This window comes from Hippocampus zosterae, chromosome 2 (assembly GCF_025434085.1).
Source record: "Hippocampus zosterae strain Florida chromosome 2, ASM2543408v3, whole genome shotgun sequence".
Lineage (NCBI taxonomy): Eukaryota > Metazoa > Chordata > Actinopteri > Syngnathiformes > Syngnathidae > Hippocampus > Hippocampus zosterae.
Window position 1 is genome coordinate 5,669,518 of NC_067452.1, and position 23,788 is coordinate 5,693,305.

Consider the following 23,788-nt stretch of genomic DNA (forward strand, 5'->3'; position numbering starts at 1 on the left):
TGTATTATTGGCATATTTCTGAGATGCATGTGGAAAGAACTTTGATTCTATCAAAACATTATTTTATAGATGGAGGGGTGTGCCATCAGACAGTTAAGAAAACTGTCAAGAAAAAAAAGACAATGTTGGGAAGACATGGATTGGGTGAGTCTCTAACATTAGCACAAGTGACATGTTACAGACCTGGCTTAGTAAGATTTTTTTTCTTACTCTAAGTCAGGGGTGTCAAACTCATTTCACTCTGTCAAACTCAGGCCACATTGGCCTCGGTAGATGTTAAGTGGGCCGAGCCATTAAAATTATACTGTACTCTGCTATAAAGAAGCACAAGAACATTCGGAAATGTAGAAATTTAATGAACATATCTTTTTACAAAACATTTCATGAAGCACCTTAGATTTCCTTAGACAAATGTGCGATTGACTTTTATCATTCACATATATGCATCGCAACTGATTGTACAAGGGCACTAAACAAGTAATTGGTGTTGAAAAATACAGTGATGCACTTTTAGATTAAAGGAGATTTGTGAAGAAAGGAATTTTTAAGCCTTGTGCATATAAATTATAAATGTAATCCCTGCCTATACCTTACAAACTAAAGAGAGTGCTATTAAATGTGTAAAGAACAATGAATTCAAATGTCCTTGATAGCATCTGCTGTTTTGGGTCCGTCCGTCTCAGTGACAGACTTAGACTGCTGTTGTCTTCTTCTCAAAACAATGTGTCTTTCTACTCTGATCAAAACGGTGTTTCCCCTAGCGGAAACTCCATGAATTGCATGTTATTCAAACTTTTCGTTCCATGTCTTTTCTGCATTTTTTTCACTTTTAAATGATCCTGCGGGCCTGATCAAACCTGCTTGTCGGACGGTAACGACCCGCCGGCCGTATGTTTGACACCCCCGCTCCAAGTCCTGATTGTTTTTTGTACATTCCAATATATCAGGAATTACAAATGTGTATCATCAAAGCATATTCACCCAAAGTATATTATTATTATTTACAGTCTGACGCATCTTTCACACATGGCCAAGAACAACCATCAACATCAGGGAGCGCCACCAAACGAAAGAGGATTGCAACACTTACATATGACGACGATGATGTTGAAGACAGCGGTGAGTCAGTGCATCATCAACACAACTCAAAGTTTCATTACCATTATACCAACATGCCAACTTTCTTAGATGAAGAGGACAAAAAGACTGGACACAGATCTCTTGGGAAGAAGAAGACAGCAGTTCGAAAAGAACATAGTGAAGTTGGTAAGATGAATTTCTGTTGGATAGATCCGTATAACAATTTAAGAAACTCAAACAGCACAAGTCACTGTGACTTGCAGATGGAAAGACGAGTCGTTGAAGTGGTCTACTCAGTTGTAAAATTGTCTTCAATTTCTATTGTATAGCAATTTCTCTTACAGGGTTATGATATAATTTGGTTACAGTAACACACTGATTGTAATTGAATCCAATTTTTAAAAAAATCTGACCAATGAGAGATGCAGTCGAACCTCTCGACAACGAAATCATGTTTGCAGCCAGAAATATTCACATTCACACCATCACTGAGCAGGAACTGATCCCACACAAGTCTTGCGAGTATACCACTACACCACAGGTGTCAAAGTCAAGGCCCAGGGGCCGGATTTGGCCTGCCACATCATTTTATGTGGCCTGCAAAAGCAAATAAAGCATGTCGAATTCCATGAGGCTTGCTAAAGTCTGAACCAAAATCTCAAAATGTCATATGAAGTCCACAAGAACAATCATTATTTTTTACTTCTGATTTTAAAAGTAGTTATCCATCAATATGTTATGAGTGGTGTATGTAATGTAGGGGTGATTAAATATGTATATGGTCTCCCAAAATTCATAATGGCCCTCCAAGGGAAACCATAACTACAATGTGGCCCGTGCCAAAAATGAGTTGGTCACTCCTGCAATACACCATCAGCAACCAGAAGTTACATATTTGGTATCTGACATTTGAATGGATTGTAAAATAATGCATTTCACTGCAAACAAGGAAAACTGGTAATGCATACCGTATTAGATAATATTTCACCACATATGTTGCTCTGAAATCGGCACAGTGGTTCAGGCTTTGATTGTAGCTTCGAAACATGAATGTCAACAGTGCCGCTGGATTACCATTTATCGCGGCCTCGGTGTGTCATGGATTTTTTCAAACATATTCATTAAAAAAAAGTGAAAATGCTGCAAAAGGTCCTCAAGAGGCAGTGAAAATAATCAAAACAACAGCGAGTCACATAGAGCAACATATACAGGACTGTGTTTACTGTATTTCGTTATTTATACACTAACCTAACCTAACTTATACATGTTTAAATATATTAGTATATAGCATTAAGTACTGTTAATTACTACAAACATGCATGTATACCAGTACATTTGGCCTTATAAATATTTATACTCATACACATGTTCATATACCTATATGGAGGGTGGGGGGGTTTTGCTACTTAGCGGATTTTCGTTTATCGCGGGTGGTTTCGGTCCCCATTAACCCCGATAAACGAGGGATCACTGTACTTGCAAAGACTGTTTTTTCTGTATGTTCTTCACAATAGAAGGCTTCAGAAATAGAAAACAAAAGTTTGGGGCATGCTGGAGCCTATCCTAGCCGTCATTGGGCTGTAGTCAGAGTACACCCTTTAGTGGTTGCCACCCAATTGGGGGGCCCACATAGATAAACAAGACATTAAAGGCGGAGACTAGGCAAAAAACCCCACATTAATTTTAAGGATATTGAAAAATATTAAATGTAAAGAGCATAACACTCATGAATCATGCCTTGAGGGAAATTGCTGCTGAGGTGTTTTTAAGTCAACAAAGTTGCTTTAAACTAGATGCCTAAAACATGTTTTGAATCAATGCATTTTTGATAGTTTTTATTCTGGTCCTGTTATCAGTCAAGGCAGCGTTCAGATTTTAATACAACTTCAAGAATGTCTGTTTATATTCAACTAAACCACTAATAACCCTCTTTTTTTCCCTCCAGAATTGGAAACTAAAAAAAGGAAGAGACCCGGACTCCAAAGGAAAGAGCAGCAATTGATCGACACCTTTCAAAATTTGTAGCATTAAAGAAAGTTCCAAGGAAAGATGACTGCGTTAAGTGTCGTAGTCAAGCATCGCCAGACCTTGAAGACCGCACATGGAGAGATATTCCACAATGAAATTATTAAAAGATATGTAATTGGGAAAAAAGCTTGAAGATGAAAGATAGAGGGAGAGACATAGGGGGGAGATAGATGAAGGGAGAGAGGGAATGGGATGAGAGAGAGGGGAGAAAAGGAATAGAGTTTGAAAGCACAGTTATTTGGTAGGGTATATGTGGGTTCATGTGTCAGGTTGTGGCGCAGCAAGTTTTTTTAGTGTGCGTTTTGAAGGTTGAAGTTTTTCAGGTGTTCTTGTAAGTTTTGAATAAGAGTACTTTTGTTTGTCAAAAATAAATCATAAAGTCAAGTCAGCTTTTATTGTCAAATATGCTCTCTGTGTAATGTACAGCACAGATTAAAATACTTTCCTCTCTCAGCCGCAGTGCAAACATGTGGCGTATTGAACACACAAATATCAGAACTAAATAAAACTAAATAAATGACAGTACCCTGTTAATGGTGATAAACTGTTTAAAAATAATATATCTGATTATAAATTTACATCATTAAATGTTTAGTAAGGTGAACGGCACCTAATCTACTTCAAAATCATTAAGAACGCATGGCCAGTGCCCGGTCCTCACTTATCTAGTTAAAAACTTTTTCTTAACCTTTGGTGTTTTATTTAATCTAAAGGAATGTATTGCCTAAGGGCGCCCTCCTGTGTCTAGAAATGTGTCTTTTTCATTTCTTTTTCAAGCAGAAAGGGTGGTCCTCGCTTTGTAGGCCTTTTTACTCGGTCCTCACTGTGCAGCAAGTGCAGGAATGTGTGTGTGTGTGTGTGTGTGTGTGTGTGTGTGTGTGTGTGTGTGTGTGTGTGTGCGCGTGCGTGCGTTTGCGTCAGCACAATCTTGTGCCACGAAGCACTTCTGCAAACAATTCTGTATCAAAGTATACCTATTCTACCACATCTATTCTTCAGGAGCAAAACTCATAAGCAGTGTTAGTGGCGAATCAAATTTCTCATTCTGGTGGCGTCACTGTCTGATTATTAGGTCAGCCATCTAATGCTTGGGGTAAAGCATTCATTCATTCATTCATCTTCCTAACCGCTTGATCCTCACTAGGGTCGCGGGGGGTGCTGGAGCCTATCCCAGCCGTCTCCGGGCAGTAGGCGGGGGACACCCTGAATCGGTTGCCAGGCAATCGCAGGGCACACAGAGACGAACAACCATTCGCACTCACACTCACACCTAGGGACAATTTAGAGTGTTCAATCAGCCTGCCATGCATATTTTTGGAATGTGGGAGGAAGCCGGAGCACCCGGAGAAAACCCACGCAGGCCCGGGGAGAACATGCAAACTCCACACAGGGAGGCCGGAGCTGGAATCGAACCCGGTACCTCTGCACTGTGAAGCCGACGTGCTAACCACTGGACTACCGGGCCGCCCTGGGGTAAAGCAATAGTTTGCTAATTATTTTATAATTCACAAAAGAAAAAGAAAAAAAGCATTGAATCTTTTGTCTAGACGTTTCACCCGAGGATAGAATTGTGTCAAATTTAGTGCTACAGCAGTTTCATTTTTGTGTCATCAGATTTAGCTCTAACCTCATTTACTGTAGCTGCTGGTAGGAAATGAAGGTTGGAAATGTGTGCAACCGGGCAAGGAAAAGATTCTCCGTCTATCCATCCATCCATTATCTGAGCCTTTTATCCTCAATAGGGTGGAGCCCACCCAAGCTGTCATTGGGCTGTAGGCGGGTTACATTCGGAGTGAATTTCGAGTGTTCCATGAAACATGCCCTGCATGTTTTTGGAATGTGGGAGGAAAACGGAGCACCCAGAGTAAACCCACGCAGTCACGGGGAGAACATGCAAACACCACACACAAGAAGGCCAGAACCGTATATCGAAACCTGCACCTCGGCACTGTGAGGCCAACGCTCTAGTCAACCACCGGACTGCCCAAGATTCTCTATTTAAACAACAATAAAAAAATAATACATAAATAAATATTCATTCATTCATTCATCTTCCGAGCCGCATGATCCTCACTAGGGTCGCGGGGGGTGCTGGAGCCTATCCCAGCTGTCTTCGGGCAGTAGGCGGGGGACACCCTGAATCGGTTGCCAGCCACACAGAAACGAACAACCAGTCACACTCACACTCACACACCTAGGGACAATAAATAAATAATAAAACAATAAATAAATAAATAAATAAATAAATAAATAAATAACATGTGTCTTTGTAAAATTGACTTTAAAGTACTGAGTGAATTTCTTTTTGGATTTAAATATCACTCCATTTTTTCTTTCACTGCAGGTTGTTCATGTGAAATGAGGAACAGGGTCGAATATTTGACTTTTTCTAAAAACAAGACACTGTGGCAATGGTTGATGCGACTCCTAATTCTTGGCATATGGACCGGCCAATCACTGCATGAGAAGTCAACCAGTGGTGGTTGAATCTTACCACTTAGAGACCATTCGAGAAAGAGGACACTTGCGGTAAACAGGACATATGGCCAGCCTATCATCACATGTTGACGACAAAGTAACGAGCAAGTCCTTATTACAGAAATGTGCGCACGCATGCACGCACACAGGCACACATGCACGCGCGCGCGCACACACACACACACACACCTTTCTGCTCCAATGGGCCGTAGCTCATTGAGCCGGGTAGTGCAGGTGTGTTCGAGGTGATATTAATTAAGCAGCTAATTAGTTTTGCATTGCTCTGCGACTTTATTTACAAGATGCAGACCTGCATGTACCCACTCACATGTGAGTGAGAGTCTAACTAGCCTGTCTGCTGTCTGCTAACGATTGCAGTTTGGACGCATGTGGCAAGCAAGATACGCTGCGGCGTCACATCATGGTTGCATGGGGGCCGGTAGATGGTCAACAATCGTAAGGCGAAAACACGTGTGGATAGTTGCACAATTTCGTGAGACGACCTCAACTGCTCTTCTCAGATAAACTTGTTTGTTGTGTTTGCCCTGTCACCCATTGATCTTCATCCATCTTCACTTTGGTTCCACTCGGCTTCACCTGAGGTCACGGCAGGTTTGATAATAGCCCGAGCGCAAAGCCTCTTTTTCCATTCCAAGTCAACCTCATCTGCATACCAAAGATAGCATGTCATTCTTCCCCCGCCGTTGGCGGGAGCGCGGACTCGCGGAAACCATGACTGTTTACCCAGACGGCCGCTTATTGACTGATACTGCATTTGTTTTTCTGTCGCATTGATTAACCATGAGGAAACTCGGGAGACTTTATTGGATTACAGTTCAGCAAGATGGAGTGTCATTCTCCATCAGATTTCATGTGTCTTACATCTCTCTCTCCCCTCTTCCCCCCATCAGAATATATTAGGCGCCTGGACGGGATTTGATATTCTATCTCCATGGCGAAATAATGATGGATCTGGGCCCCGTCTTGTTCACCTGTCTCCTTTTAGTCACGCGTCTTGTGTGCGCTACAACCTCGACGACCTCACAGTCTCTTGCCTAGATGCTCCTTTGTGCCACCATGTAGGCCAGACAGCATCGTTGTCGCCCCATCTTGCCTCAAGGCGACAAAGATGCACTCCATTTTCCATCCAGTGGTGCATATCAAGGTCAATCAGTGCCAAAGGAGGCACACAAAGAGCACGCGCGTGCCCGCACGATGGCGGCGGCGCACGACCAGTTACTGAGTTGGCTGACACAGATGTTACCTTTGTGGTCAAAAGACTGGAAATGGATTTGGTTCCACTAATGGAGCTGAGTGCTTAGCCGTCTCCGATTGATAAGATTACCATGGTAATGTGAACACAGCTGGGTGAAACCATATGGACAAATCCCCCCTTTTCCAAGCTTCTTCCTTTTTTTTTCTTTTTTTTAATTGTCATCTTAAGTGGCCTCCTCCGGTGCTGGTGCTGCTTCTTGCCATCCCTTTAAATAGGACTTTTCCTCTTGTATGCCCTTCGCCTCGCCCTCATCAACCTCCACAGCAAATCTCCTCCGTTTTTTTTTTTTTTTATCTTCGCATCGTCCTTATCGCCCTCCTTTTAATTGGCTGATTTTAGTGGAATAATTCCATTGTCGAAAATCCTGCACTTTGCACATTTCACTTTGTTTTAAGTTTCTCTTCATGATGTTTCTCTTCTGCTGTAATGTAACGCGCAGCCATTTTAGTTCAAATCTTTGCAGGATTGCAATAGTTTTAAGCCAACATTGGACTCTAAAACAGTGATTACCACACGATGTAGTTGATCATGTTTTGTTAGATGTTATTGTATGTTTCTCGTAATGATCTTTTTTCAGCTCTTGTGTCTGAAAAAGGCTTATTGAGGAAAACAGTAACAATCCATCGATACGCCACATGGGAAATGCAAGTCGGCGCATGAGATACAAGTGAAGTTAACAGCCAAGAAAAAGTGAATTAAGGCCAGCCAAACCTTGCTTTTTTTTTTTTTTTTAGTTGGACTTGGTCCTGCATATGTTGCGGATGTGCCGTGTGTTGGTTTTGTTTCGTGGAACCCTGACTGTGCATAGCACGGCGAACAATGACTTCCTAGTTATTGAGACCCCCAAGGCGTAGATCTGTTTGCAATAGAAATTGTATTTGACCAGCTGAAAGAAAATCATGCAATCACGAGTATGACCGTAGCTCATGCCTTCGTTTGATATCACCTTGACTAGTCTAACATGTTGATTTGTGGTCTTCCCATGTCTAACATTGAAATACCGCAGCAAGGGCCAGAGAGTTGGATCATATGACCCCTATACACGGACCTCCTTGCGCTGGCCCCAGCTGAAATGTGATGTTAAGGTTTTGCTATGGTCCTTGCAAAGTACAAAGATATTAAATGGCTGAGAGCCTCACTATCTTGCTGACTTGTGTTCCCTTCCAAGCGTTACGCTCACGGCTGACTTCAAAAGAAGTCAGCAGAATCGCGACAATTCTCTATTCGGGTTCCAGTAATCTTGATGAATGCCCCACCCATGGAAATGGGTAGCAGCTACCTCGATTTAAGACTGAGTGCTGCACTCTGCTTTGGTTAAACCAGCAACTTGTCTCCTGCCCTGTCTCACAATAGGGTAGCGATGAGTGAAGTGTTGCTGCTATTGCTGCTGCTGTGGAGGACTCTGCGCCAGCCAACCAAGATAGGACAACTTCCCAGAGGCGTCTCCCTGCAGCACTTCATTTCATCTAACGGAATCTCATGCTGTTTTCATTTTCTTTGTCGTGTCATTAATGTTGCCCACTTGGCATCCACTGCTGCCTGCTCATCCTGGAAGGAGGATCCCTCCATCTGTGATCACTTCGCGGAGTTTGTTCCGAAATGGTTTATCGCTGAGTTTTTCCTTCCCTGGATAGGAGAGGTTGGACCAGAGGCTTTCATTGATCGCTGTGAAATGTGGACTTGGATTTAAGACCACAAATTGTATTTTGGGGGACTTAACCTTTATATGATTTCACCGTTGCAACCGGCACCCTGAGAGGAACCCATAGCAAGGCTGTGACCCATGATGAAAGTTTGACACCCCGGGGCTTCACTTTTCGCGGTTTCCACAGCCCTGATTCCTTGAATTGCCCCTCCCCCTCTCTGAAACAATCAACTCTCACTTTCTCATTAGCATACACTTCTGGTCGAGTGCTCAGCTCTGCGCTTGAGCTCGCAACGCAATAAAAGCCCCTCACAATAAACAAGACGTGTAGAATGGCATCAAATCTCTTTGTTACGCACAACTCACTCCAAATGACATCATTTGAGCAGGCCCGAGGGACACTTCAAAATGTTGAGAACACAAGGCTATCCTTTCCGACTGCTGCAGCAGACATCTTCTTTTTTTTTGTAGAGGTTTCATTTGAAAACCACTCCTGTCAGGTATTGGATTGCCATCTGGAACACGTGCGCCGTAAGCCCCGTACGTCCCCGGAGTCTTTTCGCTTTGCTAAAGTGAAGCAATGGCGCGGTGTGGAAGGTGGGGGGTTTCGGAGGGAAACGGGGGTGATGAAGGTCACTTTGATGTGCCAATAAAGATCCACAGCCGGCCGGTGGAAGGAGATGAAAAGAGGTCGAGCAGACGTAAAATGGATCCTGGTGGAGGAGAAGAAGAGTCTCCCACAGCACACAGTGGCTAATGATGCTGCATCATAAACCGGAGGTGGCTGGGGAATAAAGCGGGCGTCTTGCAATTAAAGCAAGCAAACAACATTCTCTGACAGCAGAAGAAAGCCACAACCTAACCGAGCACCGGAATCAAGCAAAATCAACACAGTTGCATATATTCTGATCAGATATGGGACAAAATGATCACCCTATCAAAAACTGTCACCGCTCTGCTAATATGGTGCACTTTTTTTTTTAATGGCATTTTGTTTTTCGTTTACTTTGTATCGTTTGCCAAGATGCTGCTGAATTCAACAATGGGTTGACTCTTACTTTCACATATAGCTCCCGGAGCCTGAGTGCTTCCCTCGCGCAGTTGCCTGCCCCAGCAGGCCCGCCCGGGCATAGCAAATTAATATGTAGACCGACAGACAGTTAGTTTGACTTTTTTCTTTTTTCTTCCTCTTTTTACTGCAAGCAGCTTGTTCAGGAGGAGGAGCTGCATGACATCCAGATGTTTCCATCCAGGCTGCCCAGCCTCACACCGCAACACATGCTGGACCACTCCTTGTAATGGTTACCTTGGATTGACCGTACAGCAGCAAGAAATAGCAAAAGTGGCGACGAGGTCTCTGCTATTTTGGAGAAAACGGGCTGCAAGACTCTGACTGTGCATTCACATGCAGATGGGCCTTTGAGATTGAGATCAGATGAAATTTTTATCATGCCACAATCTGGGTCAGCGGAGGTAAAACTACACCAAATGTTGTTGACTTGCAGACGCCTCAGTCTTCGTTTCACGCCGCTGTCATAAAAAGAAATGGGAAGAATTTCGGCACTGAGGCACAACACCAATGAATTTCAAAGGGGATTGCGAATCTCCAAACTTGCTGGACTTACTGTTCTCTTGGCCCCCTCCTCTTTCTCTTCAAACACTGAGATAGGGGCAAATCTCAATTGAGTCTTTGATGAGCAGGAGTTAAGAAGCACTCAATAACACTTCAACCTTGAGCGCGCTGACTGGCAAAATTGTCTGATGATTGTTGTCGTGGGTGGCCTGCTAAAGCTGAGAGAGTGAAATGTATGGGTGGGGGTCTTATCAGTCATGCTGTCAGATTCCAGGCCAACTTTGAGATGAGATACAGCATGGCATCTTGCGTTCTGCTCTCTTTCATGGGCAAGGACACGTATGCTGAGGTGCGTCTGGCCACTTGTCCCAAGACTTTTAAGAAAACTAAGAAAACCTTTATTAGTCTCGCAATGGAGAAATTCCAGATTCACAGCAGCAAAGTTATGAAAGGATGAAGTAGAACAACAAAAAAATAGGAGCTGCTGGAAAGGCAGCCACTCTCGCGGCACCATTTTGAAGTAAAAAATAACAAAAATAACACAAGACAACACATAGGACAGAGACAGTCGTGCAATCTTCACCACTTTTCCGCATACACTTTGTTGTCTGAAGCAGTTATAGATGAAAGAGGAGAGGATCAAAGTGTCCTTTCACCAGTGGATCAGAGACATCATGCTGAAAATGTGCACACGTCTGCTACAAGCAAAGTTTTGAAAGCAAACACGAAGCTGTAGCGTCCATTGACGAAAAGAGATTAGTTCACTTCTCCTGTCCCACATAATCCGCTTCAAACTCCAAGCCGCGACTCCCAGCTCCAAATCCGCATCGGCACTCCGCGCCAACGCTCCTTTCTTCTCATCGTTGGCTCCTCAAGACCTCCATCCATCCAGCCGCAGACCGTTCAACAGCACCGATCTCTCCGCTGAACAAAGCGGGGCTGTGAAAAATGCTGCCCATTACAAGCGCAAGACACAAGCGCCCCGGGACTGTCCAGCAACGACAGTCAAATGGCGCCGACATTCCTCCAGTCAAAAACAGTGCTGGTATACCCATGCTGCCGAGAAGGCGCAACCACCAAGCACAGAGTCTCCTCCTTGATGAATGTCGTGGCCAAAAAATGTTGCCGATGTTCGATAGCTCAGCCCTCTCTGACAATGATTTCTTCCCCTGGTGAAATATTTCACCCAGACTTCAAAAAAAAACATTTGTGGATGGACTTGATTGGAGTATCAGCTGTCCTTGTTAGGATCTGCACAAAATATTTCTTCAAACAACTCCTTTGCCCGCCCCCCCCCCCCAAGTCCTCCCATGGACTGTTGCCCTCCATTAGCCAAGCATTGACCTAATGTTAGGGGAGAGCACATGGGGGGTGTGGGGGGGTGTTGACAAATGGGCGCGAGGGGTATCACATGACCCCTGAGGAATGAGAGTGGGGGTAGTTGTGGTCGAACAGGGTTGCATGGAGCTAAAAACACTGTCTTACTCTTTATCTCATTCTCAGTGCAAGAGGTCAGTGCTGAGGTTAGGGTTCCCACCCTACCCAGCGCCAACTCCATTTTAGTTTATATGCTTGAAGTTGAAGTCAAAACATCAGTCCAAATGATTCATTGCTCGATGCCCAGCATACGCCACCAGAAGGCCCAGATAAGACAATCTGAGTGACATTTGACAGCTCCCTCGGGCCGGAGGTGGTCTAAAAAGTGACTGACATGCTGCAAGAAGTTGATGGCGAAGTCACCCATGTGAGTGGGGGGGGGGGTTAACACACACACACAGTTGTCATGGAACCTTCAGTCAAGGGTACTGAATTCTTTTTATTCCTGCATGGGAGCTCTTGCTGGATATGCTGTCTTCAAAAACGAAGCCTGAAACTTGAAAACTGTTGCTTCTGTCTTTCCTCCTCTGGTTCAAACAATCTTTTCCAAGACGTTGGTCTTCCTCTAACTGTGCTGGACGTCACATTTTAAAATGCACATCACGGTGGACGAGTGGTTAGCGAATTAGTTGGATCCGTGCTGCTTATATGTGAGACGGTTTTCTATTTTGAAAATTATGTGCTTGATATTCAGGTTAATGTCGATGTTCAATAACTTTATCCACTCCCATGACACAGTATATTAATCTTTGTGTCATTTGGATGATTACCGTGTGATCATATTGTTGTTAGGTTTTTTTTCTGAATGTTTAAACCTTAACAGTCATTTTTGGAACTCAGTTTCCAAAACTATTAATATCTACCGCAAAAGCACGCACGCTGCATTGCACTGAGTTTGTCATTTTTGGAACACCCAACTCACTGCTGTACACTCAATTTCCAAATGGTGACAACATACTCCTTGCAAAACTAGACACATTTATGGCTACTGTTTACATGATTCAGCCAACTGTCTGGCCACAATGTCAGAAGAGAAAAGTGTTTGAGAGAATTAGTTGGCTTTGCAATTAGTCTGTGCACTATAAATATGGAACAGGCAATGTGATCAAAATCTGGTGGCTGGACCAAAACTTGCATTTATTCTTTTTTCTTTTTTTTTTTTTTGCTCAGACTCTACTTAATTATTGCTTGACAGTGAGTCTGAAAGGTTTCGTCCAATCTGGTCTGGGTTTACGTAACTCAGGACGTTGAAAGCTGATTACGTCTGCCTTACAGTTCAGAGTGTCAAATGTGAATTCTTGTTCTCCCCATGTGTTTGCGTTGGTTTTCTCTGGTGTGTTAGGCTCCTTGAAGACTCGCCAGCAGTCCAGGATGTATGCCACGACCTGGCTCAAGGTCATCTGGAATAGGCTCAAGCTCACCCACAACCCGAATGAGGACAAGCTCGATGCTCAGGAGAAAGTAAATGGACGGATTTTAACATTCGTAACAGTCACATACAGTATGTGACATCTAAAAAGAGTGTTTTTGACCGCAACAATTGCTTTCAACACAACTGAGTGGTGAGACTTTTCGCCAATTCCTCTCATGGAATCGCTCTCCCAGTGTTACGCCTGTGAAACCATCTGTGAAGCTGGCAAATTTGTCCGTCAACATTCTGCGTTTCAAAACAAGAGGCACAGGCGGAAGATGGAAGATTCACTGTTTTTTTTTTTTTTTTTCAAAAATGTGAGAGGGGATACAGTTGGAGAGGTGCATAGATGTCATACAAGAGAAAAATAAGTAGGACACTGTAAGAATTGAGAAGAAAAACAATCCAAAAAAATGATATATTAAAAACTCACCTGACTTTTATAGCAAGTGAAATTTATTGCTGTGAATGTGAGTCGGCTCGCTTGACAGAATGTACACGCGTTTCTTCTCTTTTATTGTACATTTATTATCCCTGATGGTGGAAACTTCATGGTCGTGTGTGGAGCAAAGTACCCAGAAAAAGTCAACGCAAAAGCAAAGCACTCAACAAGTTCATTTGTCTCGTGAATGACAACATTTTGTGTGTCATCATGCATGACAACAATTCGGAATGAAGTTTTGTGGGAACAGGCGTATTTTTCCGGAATGTTTTATTTTTTTTTGCTGTGATGACTCGTCCGACCGCAGTGGCGTTGGACTTCCTTGGTATGCCTGGGCGCATTCAAAATCCGCAACATTTCACCGCCTCCCAAAGCTTCCCGTGTGCCGGGCCCTTTTGAGAAGGCACCTTTTGCCAGCTCAAATAACGATGCCAATGAGGCCTCATGATGTCGAGCCCTTTTATTACATAGTAACTCAAGCCATGGGCAGGGCGCATGGGTAGGACTTTCTCAGCAGATTATTTTGGGATCGCTAGCGTGTCATTAGTTCGCCGCCACTGTGAATTTAGTCCCACTGATTGCAGGGCAAAACCTGGGCTGAGCTGAGGTGGGCTCCGCTACGCCAATGGATCAAGGTTGAGCACAATGGCGAGGTTGTTTCATGTGTTTTTGTGGTGAAAGGCCACCACGTGCCATTTGTTGTGCACCCCACCCTTTTGCACAGATAGTACCACAGCCCTCACTCTTTTCCCTGGCCCTTTCTTGGACGGTCTCCCCCTCCCGCTCTTTGCAAACAGCCTTGGGAGGTGTTTGCTTTGTGGGACGGTGTCTTATCTGTGTGGACGGCTTCCTATCTCTACTCTGATCGTCTCACGCTTGTCTGTGTGAGGGGAGTGAGGGCGCGTGCACGTTCAGCCCCAGCTCCTCCAGTCGCCCGCCTTTCCTCTCTCTTTCTCTCTCCCCTGAATTCGGCAATCGCTCGGAGGGGGCGGGGCCAAGGCGTGGTGACGGTAATGCGATAGCTGCTGGGCTCAAAAGCAAGACGCCTCTTTTCTCTCTCTCTCTCTCTCTCTCTCTCTCTCTCTCTCTCTTGCCCCCCCCCCCCCCCCCCCCCATTCAGACACACACAACTGTTACGCACAGAGGGCGCATGCTGGGTACAGTGCAGATCTCAGGTTGAGCTACTCGTGGAAAGGCGCACACATTCTGCTCCGTGCGCTCCACTCAAGTGTGACACTGCCGTGGACCTGTCCGCTTCACGAGAGGCTAACCGCCCCCCCCCCCCCCCCCCGTGTGCGTAAATCACGCGTGGACCAGAGAGGCGCACCCCGGAGCCGGACTGCAACATTCCACGGATCCTTCTGACTCCCTTACGACGGAGTCAGATCCCTTTTTGGGTGACTTTAACATCTCCTCGAATGTGAATGTTCTGCCAGTACATGGCATGAGGCAAATTAAAGACGTTTTTATTTCGTTTTATAACACGTCGACGGTGACTGAATGCGCGCCGTGGGATTATTGAACTCATTCCCGTTTCTTCACGAAGGGATGTGGAACACATTTTAACTTCTACGAGTGGAAAGATTGGAAAATTGACACCGGGTCACTGCGTCTTCCAAGATGGATTTCGTGCGCTCGCTGTTTGGATGGTTCTTGGCACTCTGTCATGTGGTGCTGCGGATCAGAGGAGAAAGCGGTAAGTTTTTCAAACATAAGTCTGAGTGCAACATCTCGTAGAATCTTGAGTCCGGCTTCATAAATCCCATCAACCCAAGTTCACTATTCCCTTAAACTTTAAGAATACAAATAATTAAACTCCAATTCAGAAAACACTCAGCGGTGTCCAAAAAGCGTGATACAGCTGATCAATAACTTGTTTATAGGAAGGCTAAATGGAGCCTAATCGGTACTTCTGTAATCTGCATCGGGGTGTAAAAATCGGCGCCCTTCATTATCGCCTCCGATTCGGCTGGCTCGCATGTCTGCCAGCCAGCCGGCAGCTCCTGCGACCCCCCGCGCGCGTAAACGCTACGGAACACGCACAATTGAGAACAACAAAACAAAACAGCGCAGCAGCTGCTTTTGTGAAAAAAATCAAACAAGTTCCTCGATTTATTACACGCACTTTTTTTAGTGTTACGTTTCAAACGTTGTTATTTGTAAACCCTTTGGCATTAATATCAATGAGTGATTTTTTGTTTTGATTTAGTTTGAGGCAGCCAAATTGATGTTTTCCCAATTTAATTCATCGTTATCGAAATGTTTGAATTACGAGATGTGTAGATTTTCCACGATAAATGATGATAGTCATTTGTTTATCTCATCATTGTAAAAATGTGCGCAGCATGCAAACTCTGTAGATTTCTTTTTTTGTGACAGGTGAATATAACGTCACTTATAAAGACCAAAATGTAGACATTATAAACTAAATCCTTGTAGATTTTCTAAAATAAAGTGAAGAAAGGATGCGTGTGCTGTTTTCAAAAGTGTATTTCTAATTGCGTTATTTTATATGCACGTTACTAAATTATACACGTCGAAAATTCTGTTTTGTTTTATTGCTGTTAGTCATCGGGAGGAGTCGGGAGTAAATATGACCTCACAGATGGTGACTATTGCCTTTATGGCATCTTCCTCTTTTTGGCTACCTGTTCCATCAGCAGCTCCTCTGGCTGTTTGTAATTGTGTGTGCGTGTGCGTGTGTGTGTGTGTGTGTTTTACGGTCTGCCTATGTACCGCTGATGCTAGACAGATGTGGACCTCTTGGCAGTAACAGCCCAAGAAGCTCCATCCCCTCCTTCTTCTGTGTCTCCCTGCCAAGAGTCTGCCTCAAGAGCCACATTACAGTCGGCGGCAGAGGCGGGAGAGGCAGGAAGGGAGCAGCCTGAAGGCCAAGCAGGCAGGCAGCCTCGGGGACCTCGAGACACAGAGTTGTGTGTGGAGATGTGCGGCATCCGCCAAAGCATAACGTGAAGGAGGGAGACTTGACTCGGAGGGTGTGGGGGGTAGGCTGTTCATGCCAGAGGGCAATATCAAAGCATGCTGGGTCACCGAGTTAAAATGGACAGAGGCAGAGAAGATCAAAGTTCAAGAAGTGAGAGTGAATTCACAGACAGTGGCTCCCTTGTGAGTTGACGCTCCCATCAGCGCCTCTTTAAAGAGACGTTTTAGCAAGTGGCCTCCCTTAAATGTGAAGAAAAGCATCCAGCGCCTAGTGGAGCTTGATTTCCTGCAAGTGACTGACTACCGTGGCCATGACTGTCATCAGTTTGTCCGTTTTCAAGGCTGCTCACCAAACTTTCCTTCCACACTTGTGCTGCAAGCTTGACTCGCTGACGTGTACATTAATTACCAGAACCACAAGGATTAATATTCCCTCCATTAAGCAGCTCATTTGCATGTTTATTGAGTGGGCGGTTGTGCAGCGCCTCCACCTATGGTATCGTTTTCTCCCAGAGTTGGCTCTGCTCATTTAATCATTTGTTTTTCAAATGCTCGCTTCAGGCTGCTTCTCATTTTGCCACCTCGTGCGTTTTTTTTTTTTTTGCGCTGTTTGTTGTTTGTCTCACGTCTTCCCCCGCACCGCCCTTCGAATCTTTAAATCTGCCTCGGTCTCAGAGGTATCAGCTGTGAAAACAAGGTCACGTCTCAGCGTTACTTGTGCGAGCGGCCTGTTCAATATGAGTCAGGTATCCATGCATGCAAACAGCCTGCCGCGAGACCTCCACAAATAGATCAGAGCTGGGTCTTTCACATGGCTTTATTTTAATGGCCCGGGAGGGACTGGCTTAGTAGATGAGAGCACCAAGTTTGGCAAAGCATACAGGATTTATTGTTATTCAAGAATGGGGTTCAAGTGTTAGCATTGCGAGTGTGTGATCCTGTGAAAAAAAAATGCATTCAGAACAGGGTGTCAGCAAATCGCCAACGAGCCATGCAGCAAAATAGTAATTCTTCACGCTTCTCCCCTGCTGACGTTGGCTGGCGTAAGTGTGTCTCTGGAGAAGCGCGAGGAAAAAGACCGCCGGGGAGGCAAGGAGACATGATACTGCAGTCAGGTAGCGTTCAGGATTAGGTCGCCGGTATTCACCCCGCAGGCCCCCGCAACCATCTGTTTACCCGATTGATCCATTGAATCATCGATCACAATGGGCAGCACTGTGCATTTAGCTGATTAGCGTGGGCCACTTATCCTGTTAGGGAGGGAAGAGTAGAAAGGAAGAAGAATGGAAGTAAAAAAAGATGGTCATGGGGGATGACATTATCTCTCCTGAAAGTGGCCTTTGTTAGGGAACCAAATCCCGTTAAAGATTTAAAACTGGTGACCAAAAAGCAATTCGGCAAGCATTTCCGTCGCATGATCAGCGTCGGTAATTGTCAATCATGTGGAAACTCGTTATGTAATGTGCAGAATGTTCCCAATAAATGACACCCGGAAAAGGCATTCAGTTTGGCGCGAATGCGAGTGGACTTTCTTTCTTCGTCACTCCACCTCATCCTTTTCCTGAGTCTGGTCTGCTGGAGGACGGCTGAGATGAAAGCGCCGGACTGAATGGATGAGCGCTGCTCACTCGCTCCTCTCATTCCCTCACTCCGGGTGATAGCGGTTTTAATTAAGGTGGGGTGGGGTGGGGCGTAGACGCGGGGTGGTTACACTGGGAATGATGGGGGCATTTATCAGCCTCCCTTCACATTCGCCGCTTCTCCCAGAGCGTTACACCACCCTTTCCAGATAAGGCCGCTAATAGAAATGAGCGCTAGATGCAGACATATGCACATTTTCACAAATAATGAATGAAGATAAGGCGATGGCTGCGTTGTGCCGAGATGTCTGGATCTGACTGGATGTGGGTGCTCAAACCCGGAGAATGAAATGAAACGTTGCAATTAAATCCACGCGTGCAGAAAGTTTTGTGCACATTAATTCATGCCAAAGAGACGCGGCCACGCCTGCGCACGAAATGTGAAAGGGCAAAAGCCGAATACGAAGAAGCCTGACGCTTGCGCTGTTGCGAGCCACATTATTGTGTGTGTATAATATTTCTCAAAAGCCACATCAATAAGAAGGAGAAGCGTTTGCAACCACAAGGTACAGTTTTTAGATAAGATAAGATCACGGGTGCAGCTTCTCCCTGACTCTTTTTTTTTTTCCTTTTTGGATGCCACCAGGTTGCCTCTTACAGGTTTCTTGGGACTCAGGGAGATATTATTTTTTTTTTGGGGGGGGGGGGGGGGGTTGTGCTGTGTTGGTCATCTCCGGTCCACCACATCCAATGCATATTTCCCTCATCACATTTGGGGTCTTTTTGAACAGTGATTAAAATGTTACAAATGGGAATATATCTAACCTGCCACAATCTACGGAGGGCTTGGCGCACCTCTGCACACATTTGCTCTGTACGCACCCCACTTATGAGTGTGTGCGTGCACGCTTGTGTGGGTGTGGGTGTGGGTGTGCGCGTGTACACCTTTCAACTTTCCAATCATCATGAGACTGAGAGCTACTTGGTGGGCAGCTTTCCCAAAAGGCTCAAATCTTCCCCGCCAGGAAGACGTGTACAATAGTACACGTGGGCGTCTCTCCTCAGAGGAAGTCATTGCAGCGCTTTCAAATGTCAAAGAATCTTAAGTGTGCCTTTTAAGCACGATAGGAGGTGGAAATGTCAACGTTTGACGGGTCTATTACACTTCAAGCCTGTGGTGCACCTTTTTCGCTTCCTTTATTGTTGTTTTCGCCGTTTTTTCAAACAATATGCAAGAATAGCAATAAACGCTTGTCAAAGTATCGCTTTACATTGAAGCCCACATGATTTGCAACCAAATCAATAGCACCTGAGCAGCTACACACAGGTATGAACGAAACCTTCAGCCACCGGTGGCTCTTATCTTTGAGAAGACCTATCAGGCTGGCTCCAGCAAAAACTCATGATGCCTGCAATTGCAAAAGTAATAAAAGATGCATTGTACACAAAGATTCAAGCCGGCGCATGTCACGTTGTGCCCGAAGCGATTGACAGATCGCTTCGTGCACAACAAAAAATAAGGAAGTGGATCCCCGAGATAGCAGACAGAAAACGAGATCTTGTCAAAGAACAAAAGAAGTCTTTAATACGGAACACAAAATACCCGACAAGAAGAATAACAAAAGGCGCTGGTCAAATAAGGACCAGGGTACAAATAAGGTGACAACAGAAAACGCTCGCGGAAAACAAAAGCGAGGAATATCTGAATAGACTATAGGAATAATTTAAATACAATCAATAATTGGTACGACGATACAATTGCCAAAAGGCTAGGAAACAATGAGTAATATTAATTTAGGTTTTACTTTCGCGAAGGAACAATGGCGCGGCGTGGAATTCTCCGGCAGTGAGATGACTGCCGGAGTCTCAAAATAAAGGGGGGTAATCAGCCCGAAATTACGGGCAGGTGTGCCGAATGGCGGAGGAGAAGACCCGCCACCTGCTGGCGGACGCGCGACGTGACAGTACCCCCCCCTCAATGGACGCCTCCCGGCGGCCTACCCGGTTTGGAAGGGTGTGCAGTGTGGAAGTCGCGCAAAAGGGACGGATCAAGGATCCAGGAGCGAGGCACCCACTGCCGCTCCTCAGGCCCGTAGCCCTCCCAGTCGACCAGATACTGGAACCCCTTTCCCCTGCGCCGAGAGTCCAGGATGGCACGAACCGTGTACACCGGGTCACCGTCGACGACCCGCGGAGGGGGCGGCGGCGCGGGAGGAGGAGCCAAGTCACTGGAAGACACGGGTTTGAGTAGGGAGACGTGGAAGACGGGGTGAACCTTCATGGTGGGTGGTAGCCGGAGCTTGACTGCAGCTGGGCTGATGACGGCCTCGACCTCGAATGGTCCAGTAAACCGGGGTCCCAGTTTCGCAGACGTGCCGGCCAGGCGAAGATCCCTCGTTGCCAGCCACACCTTCTGTCCCACCACGTACGAAGGAGCAGGGCGCCGGCGACGATCCGCGATCCGCTGGTTCCTGGTCGCCGTGCGGGACAACGCAGCCCGGGCCTCCTTCCACACGCGATGGGCCCGCTTAAGGTGGTGCTGCACAGAGGGGACCTCCACCTGCCCCTCCTGGGACGGGAACAGCGGCGGCTGGTACCCGTAGGCGGCCATGAAAGGGGACCTACCCGTGGCAGAAGAGACGAGGGTGTTGTGCGCGTACTCCACCCAGGGTAAGTGGTCGACCCAGGATGAGGGACGGTGAAGGCACACACAGCGGAGGGCTGCCCCCAGATCCTGGTTGGCACGCTCGGCTTGTCCATTGGACTGGGGGTGGTACCCCGAGGTCAGACTGGCCGTGGCCCCGAGGGACCGGCAGAACCGCTTCCAGACGCGGGATACGAACTGGGGCCCACGGTCCGAGACAATGTCCAGTGGAATACCGTGGAGGCGAAAGACGTGCTGGATAAGGAGGTCGGCGGTCTCCAGCGCCGAGGGTAACCTGGACAGAGGCACAAAATGGGCAGCCTTGGAGAACCGGTCCACGATCGTGAGGACGACGGTCCTCCCACGGGATGGCGGTAGGCCCGTCACGAAGTCCAGGGCGATGTGGAACCAAGGACGAGGCGGAACGGGCAACGGCTGGAGCAACCCCGCCGGGGGCCGGCGTGAGGACTTGCCGCAGGCGCAGGAGGTGCAGGCACTGACGAAGTCCGTCACGTCCCTCCGGAGCTCCGGCCACCAGAACCGCTGGGCGACGAGTTGTATAGTCCGGTTCACCCCAGGATGACATGCGACCTTAGACCCGTGTCACCACTGTAAGACTTCCGACCGCAGCGACGGAGGCACAAACAGCCTCCCCGTGGGGCATTCTGCCGGAGCCTGAACCCCCTCCAGAGCAGCTTGGATCCGCTGCTCAATCTCCCACTGCAAAGACCCCAAAATGCACTGGGCCGGGAGAATGGCCTCCGGAGACCGGTCCTTCTCAGCGGGGTCGTGGAGACGGGAAAGGGCGTCAGGTTTGGTATTTTTGGACCCTGGGGAGTAGGTAAGGATAAAATGGAAACGGGTGAAGAACAGGGCCCACCGGGCCTGACGGGCGTTCAGTCGTCTTGCGGAGCGGAGGTACTCGAGATTCTTGTGGTCCGTATAAACTGTGAAGGGCTCCTTCGCCCCCTCGAGCCAGTGCCGCCATTCCTGTAGGGCGGCTACCACGGCCAGCAGTTCTCGATTACCTACGTCGTAATTCGACTCGGCAGCGCTGAGTCGACGGGAGAAAAAGGCGCAGGGGTGCAGCTTCTGGTCGACCGGAGAACGCTGGGACAGCACCGCCCCCACCCCCGAATCCGAGGCGTCCACCTCTACGACAAACGGGAGATCAGGGACAGGATGTTGTAATACCGGGGGACTGGTAAACGCCGCCTTTAGGTCTTTGAATGACGCGTCCGCGGCCGGGTCCCACCTAAAGGGGGCCTTAATAGATGTAAGCCGGGTCAAGGGGAGCGCTTTCTGGCTGTAACCGCGGATAAAACGCCGGTAGAAGTTTGCGAACCCCAAAAAGCGTTGTAATTCCTTACGGCTCGTTGGAACCGGCCAGTTAGTGACTGCCTGCGTCTTGCTGGGGTCTGCCCGTAACTTGCCCTGTTCGACAATGAAGCCCAGGAAAGAGATGACGGGTACATGGAATTCGCATTTCTCTGCCTTGACGAAGAGCCGATTTTCTAGTAACCGTTGTAACACCAGCCTGACATGTCGCTGGTGTTCCTGCAACGACCGGGAGAAAATTAAAATGTCATCGAGATAAACAAAACAAAAAATGTTCAACATGTCTCTTAACACGTCGTTGATAAGATTTTGAAAGACGGCGGGGGCGTTTGTCAGCCCGAAAGGCATGACTAAATATTCGAAGTGACCTAACGGGGTCTTAAAAGCCGTCTTCCATTCATCACCCTCCCGGATGCGGACCAAATGATATGCACTGCGTAAATCAAGTTTGGAAAAAATAGTGGCCGTTTGTAAAGGGGCGAAGGCGGAGTCCAGTAATGGTAGTGGGTACTTGTTTTTAATCGTGATCTCATTAAGCCCACGATAATCCACGCACGGTCGCAGGGTTTTGTCCTTTTTCCCCACAAAGAAAAACCCCGCACCTAATGGTGATTGCGAGGGTCTAATGAGACCTGCAGCGAGCGAGCTGTTTATATACTCCGTTAGCGCCTCGCGCTCGGGTTGGGACACCTGATACAGCCGTGAGGTCGGCAACGGAGCGCCCGGCTGCAGGTCTATGGCGCAATCGTAGGGACGGTGCGGGGGCAAAGCGCGTGCGCGATCCTCGCTGAAAACCTCACGAAGGTCCCGATAGCAATCTGGCACTCCGTCAAGGCAGATAGCTTCGGGGGTTTCGACACTGGTTCGTTCATGTTCCCCGATGGCCGATCGTAGACAGTGTTTATAACAATATTCGCTCCAACTGCCTACTGCTGGGCGCTCCCAGGAAATTACGGGGTTGTGGGTCTTGAGCCAGGGCAACCCAAGAATGACCGGAGCATTACGGGACCGCATTAAATAAAAACGGCGATGCTCGACATGGTTACCGGAGAGGCGGAGTTTCAGTGGTTCTGTTCTACACGTAACTACCGCCAGGGGGCGCCCATCGAGATCACAAACCCGCTTCTTATTAGCCAACTCCTCAATACCACAACCCAACTCGGACGCGAGAGCTGTGTCCATAAAACATTCATCCGCCCCCGAGTCTACCAGGGCTCTAACCCGCAGCGACCGGGATTCCCCAAATATCTCCCCCTCGAGTTCCAGTCTGTTGGGATTTCCCGGCCGGGGGTCGATACGCCTTGGCTCGGGAGGTACTACGCGGGGTCGCGACTCACAGTACTTGGTGTAAGGGGAGGGCGGCGACTCCGGATGGCCGAGAACAGCGTGCGGACCTTGTTGGGCGCTGTCAGACATGGCCCGATCGCTGGGTCGACGCCTTCTCTCCTCCAAGACAGCGTCTTCGCCACCTAGCTGCATCGGCTCCTCCGCGGTATGCCGGGACGGGAACCGATCACCTCCACGTTCCCGGTCTCTCTCCCTCAGGCGGTTGTCTAATCGTAGGGAGAGATCGATCAACTCCGCCAGGTCGGAACTGTGGTCACGGGTCGCCAGTTCATCCTTGAGCTGGGGATTTAATCCCTGGCGAAACAGCCCACACAGTGCTCGGTCTCCGTAGCCACTCTGGGCGGCCAATATCTGGAACTCGATCGAGTAATCCGCCACCGATCGCCTTCCCTGGTGGAGTTCGAGCAGCCGGCCCTCCGCCTCTCTGCCCCGCACGCGATGGTGGAACACCCGGCGGAACGCCGTAACGAATTCGTGGAGCGAAGACCGGAGGCTCGGCTTCGCGTCGCTCGTCACCATCGCCCATGACGCCGCCGGACCTGTCAATAAGCTCATGATATATGCCACTTTAGCGGCGTCATTAGCATAGACGGAAGGCTGTTGGTCGAACACGAGCGAGCATTGGT

The 23,788-nt window shown here is 47.3% G+C and overlaps 3 protein-coding genes across 6 annotated transcripts in view; 2 read left to right on the plus strand and 1 right to left on the minus strand.

The window, feature by feature from the left end:
- Nucleotides 1-23,788, plus strand: part of abcb6a (ATP-binding cassette, sub-family B (MDR/TAP), member 6a) — a 139,137-nt gene that overhangs the window by 41,205 nt on the left and 74,144 nt on the right. The gene's annotated exons all lie outside the window — the stretch shown is intronic.
- The window catches only part of rpl31 (ribosomal protein L31), a 237,082-nt gene that overhangs the window by 15,838 nt on the left and 197,456 nt on the right, over nucleotides 1-23,788 (minus strand). The gene's annotated exons all lie outside the window — the stretch shown is intronic.
- nrp2a (neuropilin 2a) overlaps nucleotides 14,426-23,788 on the plus strand; it is a 57,004-nt gene continuing 47,641 nt past the window's right edge. For all 4 annotated transcript variants that reach the window (XM_052058718.1, XM_052058719.1, XM_052058721.1 and 1 more), the window contains exon 1: nucleotides 14,426-15,006. In XM_052058718.1, coding sequence (XP_051914678.1) covers nucleotides 14,931-15,006 — 76 coding nt within the window. In that variant the 5' untranslated portion in view covers nucleotides 14,426-14,930. The remainder of the gene's footprint in view (nucleotides 15,007-23,788) is intronic.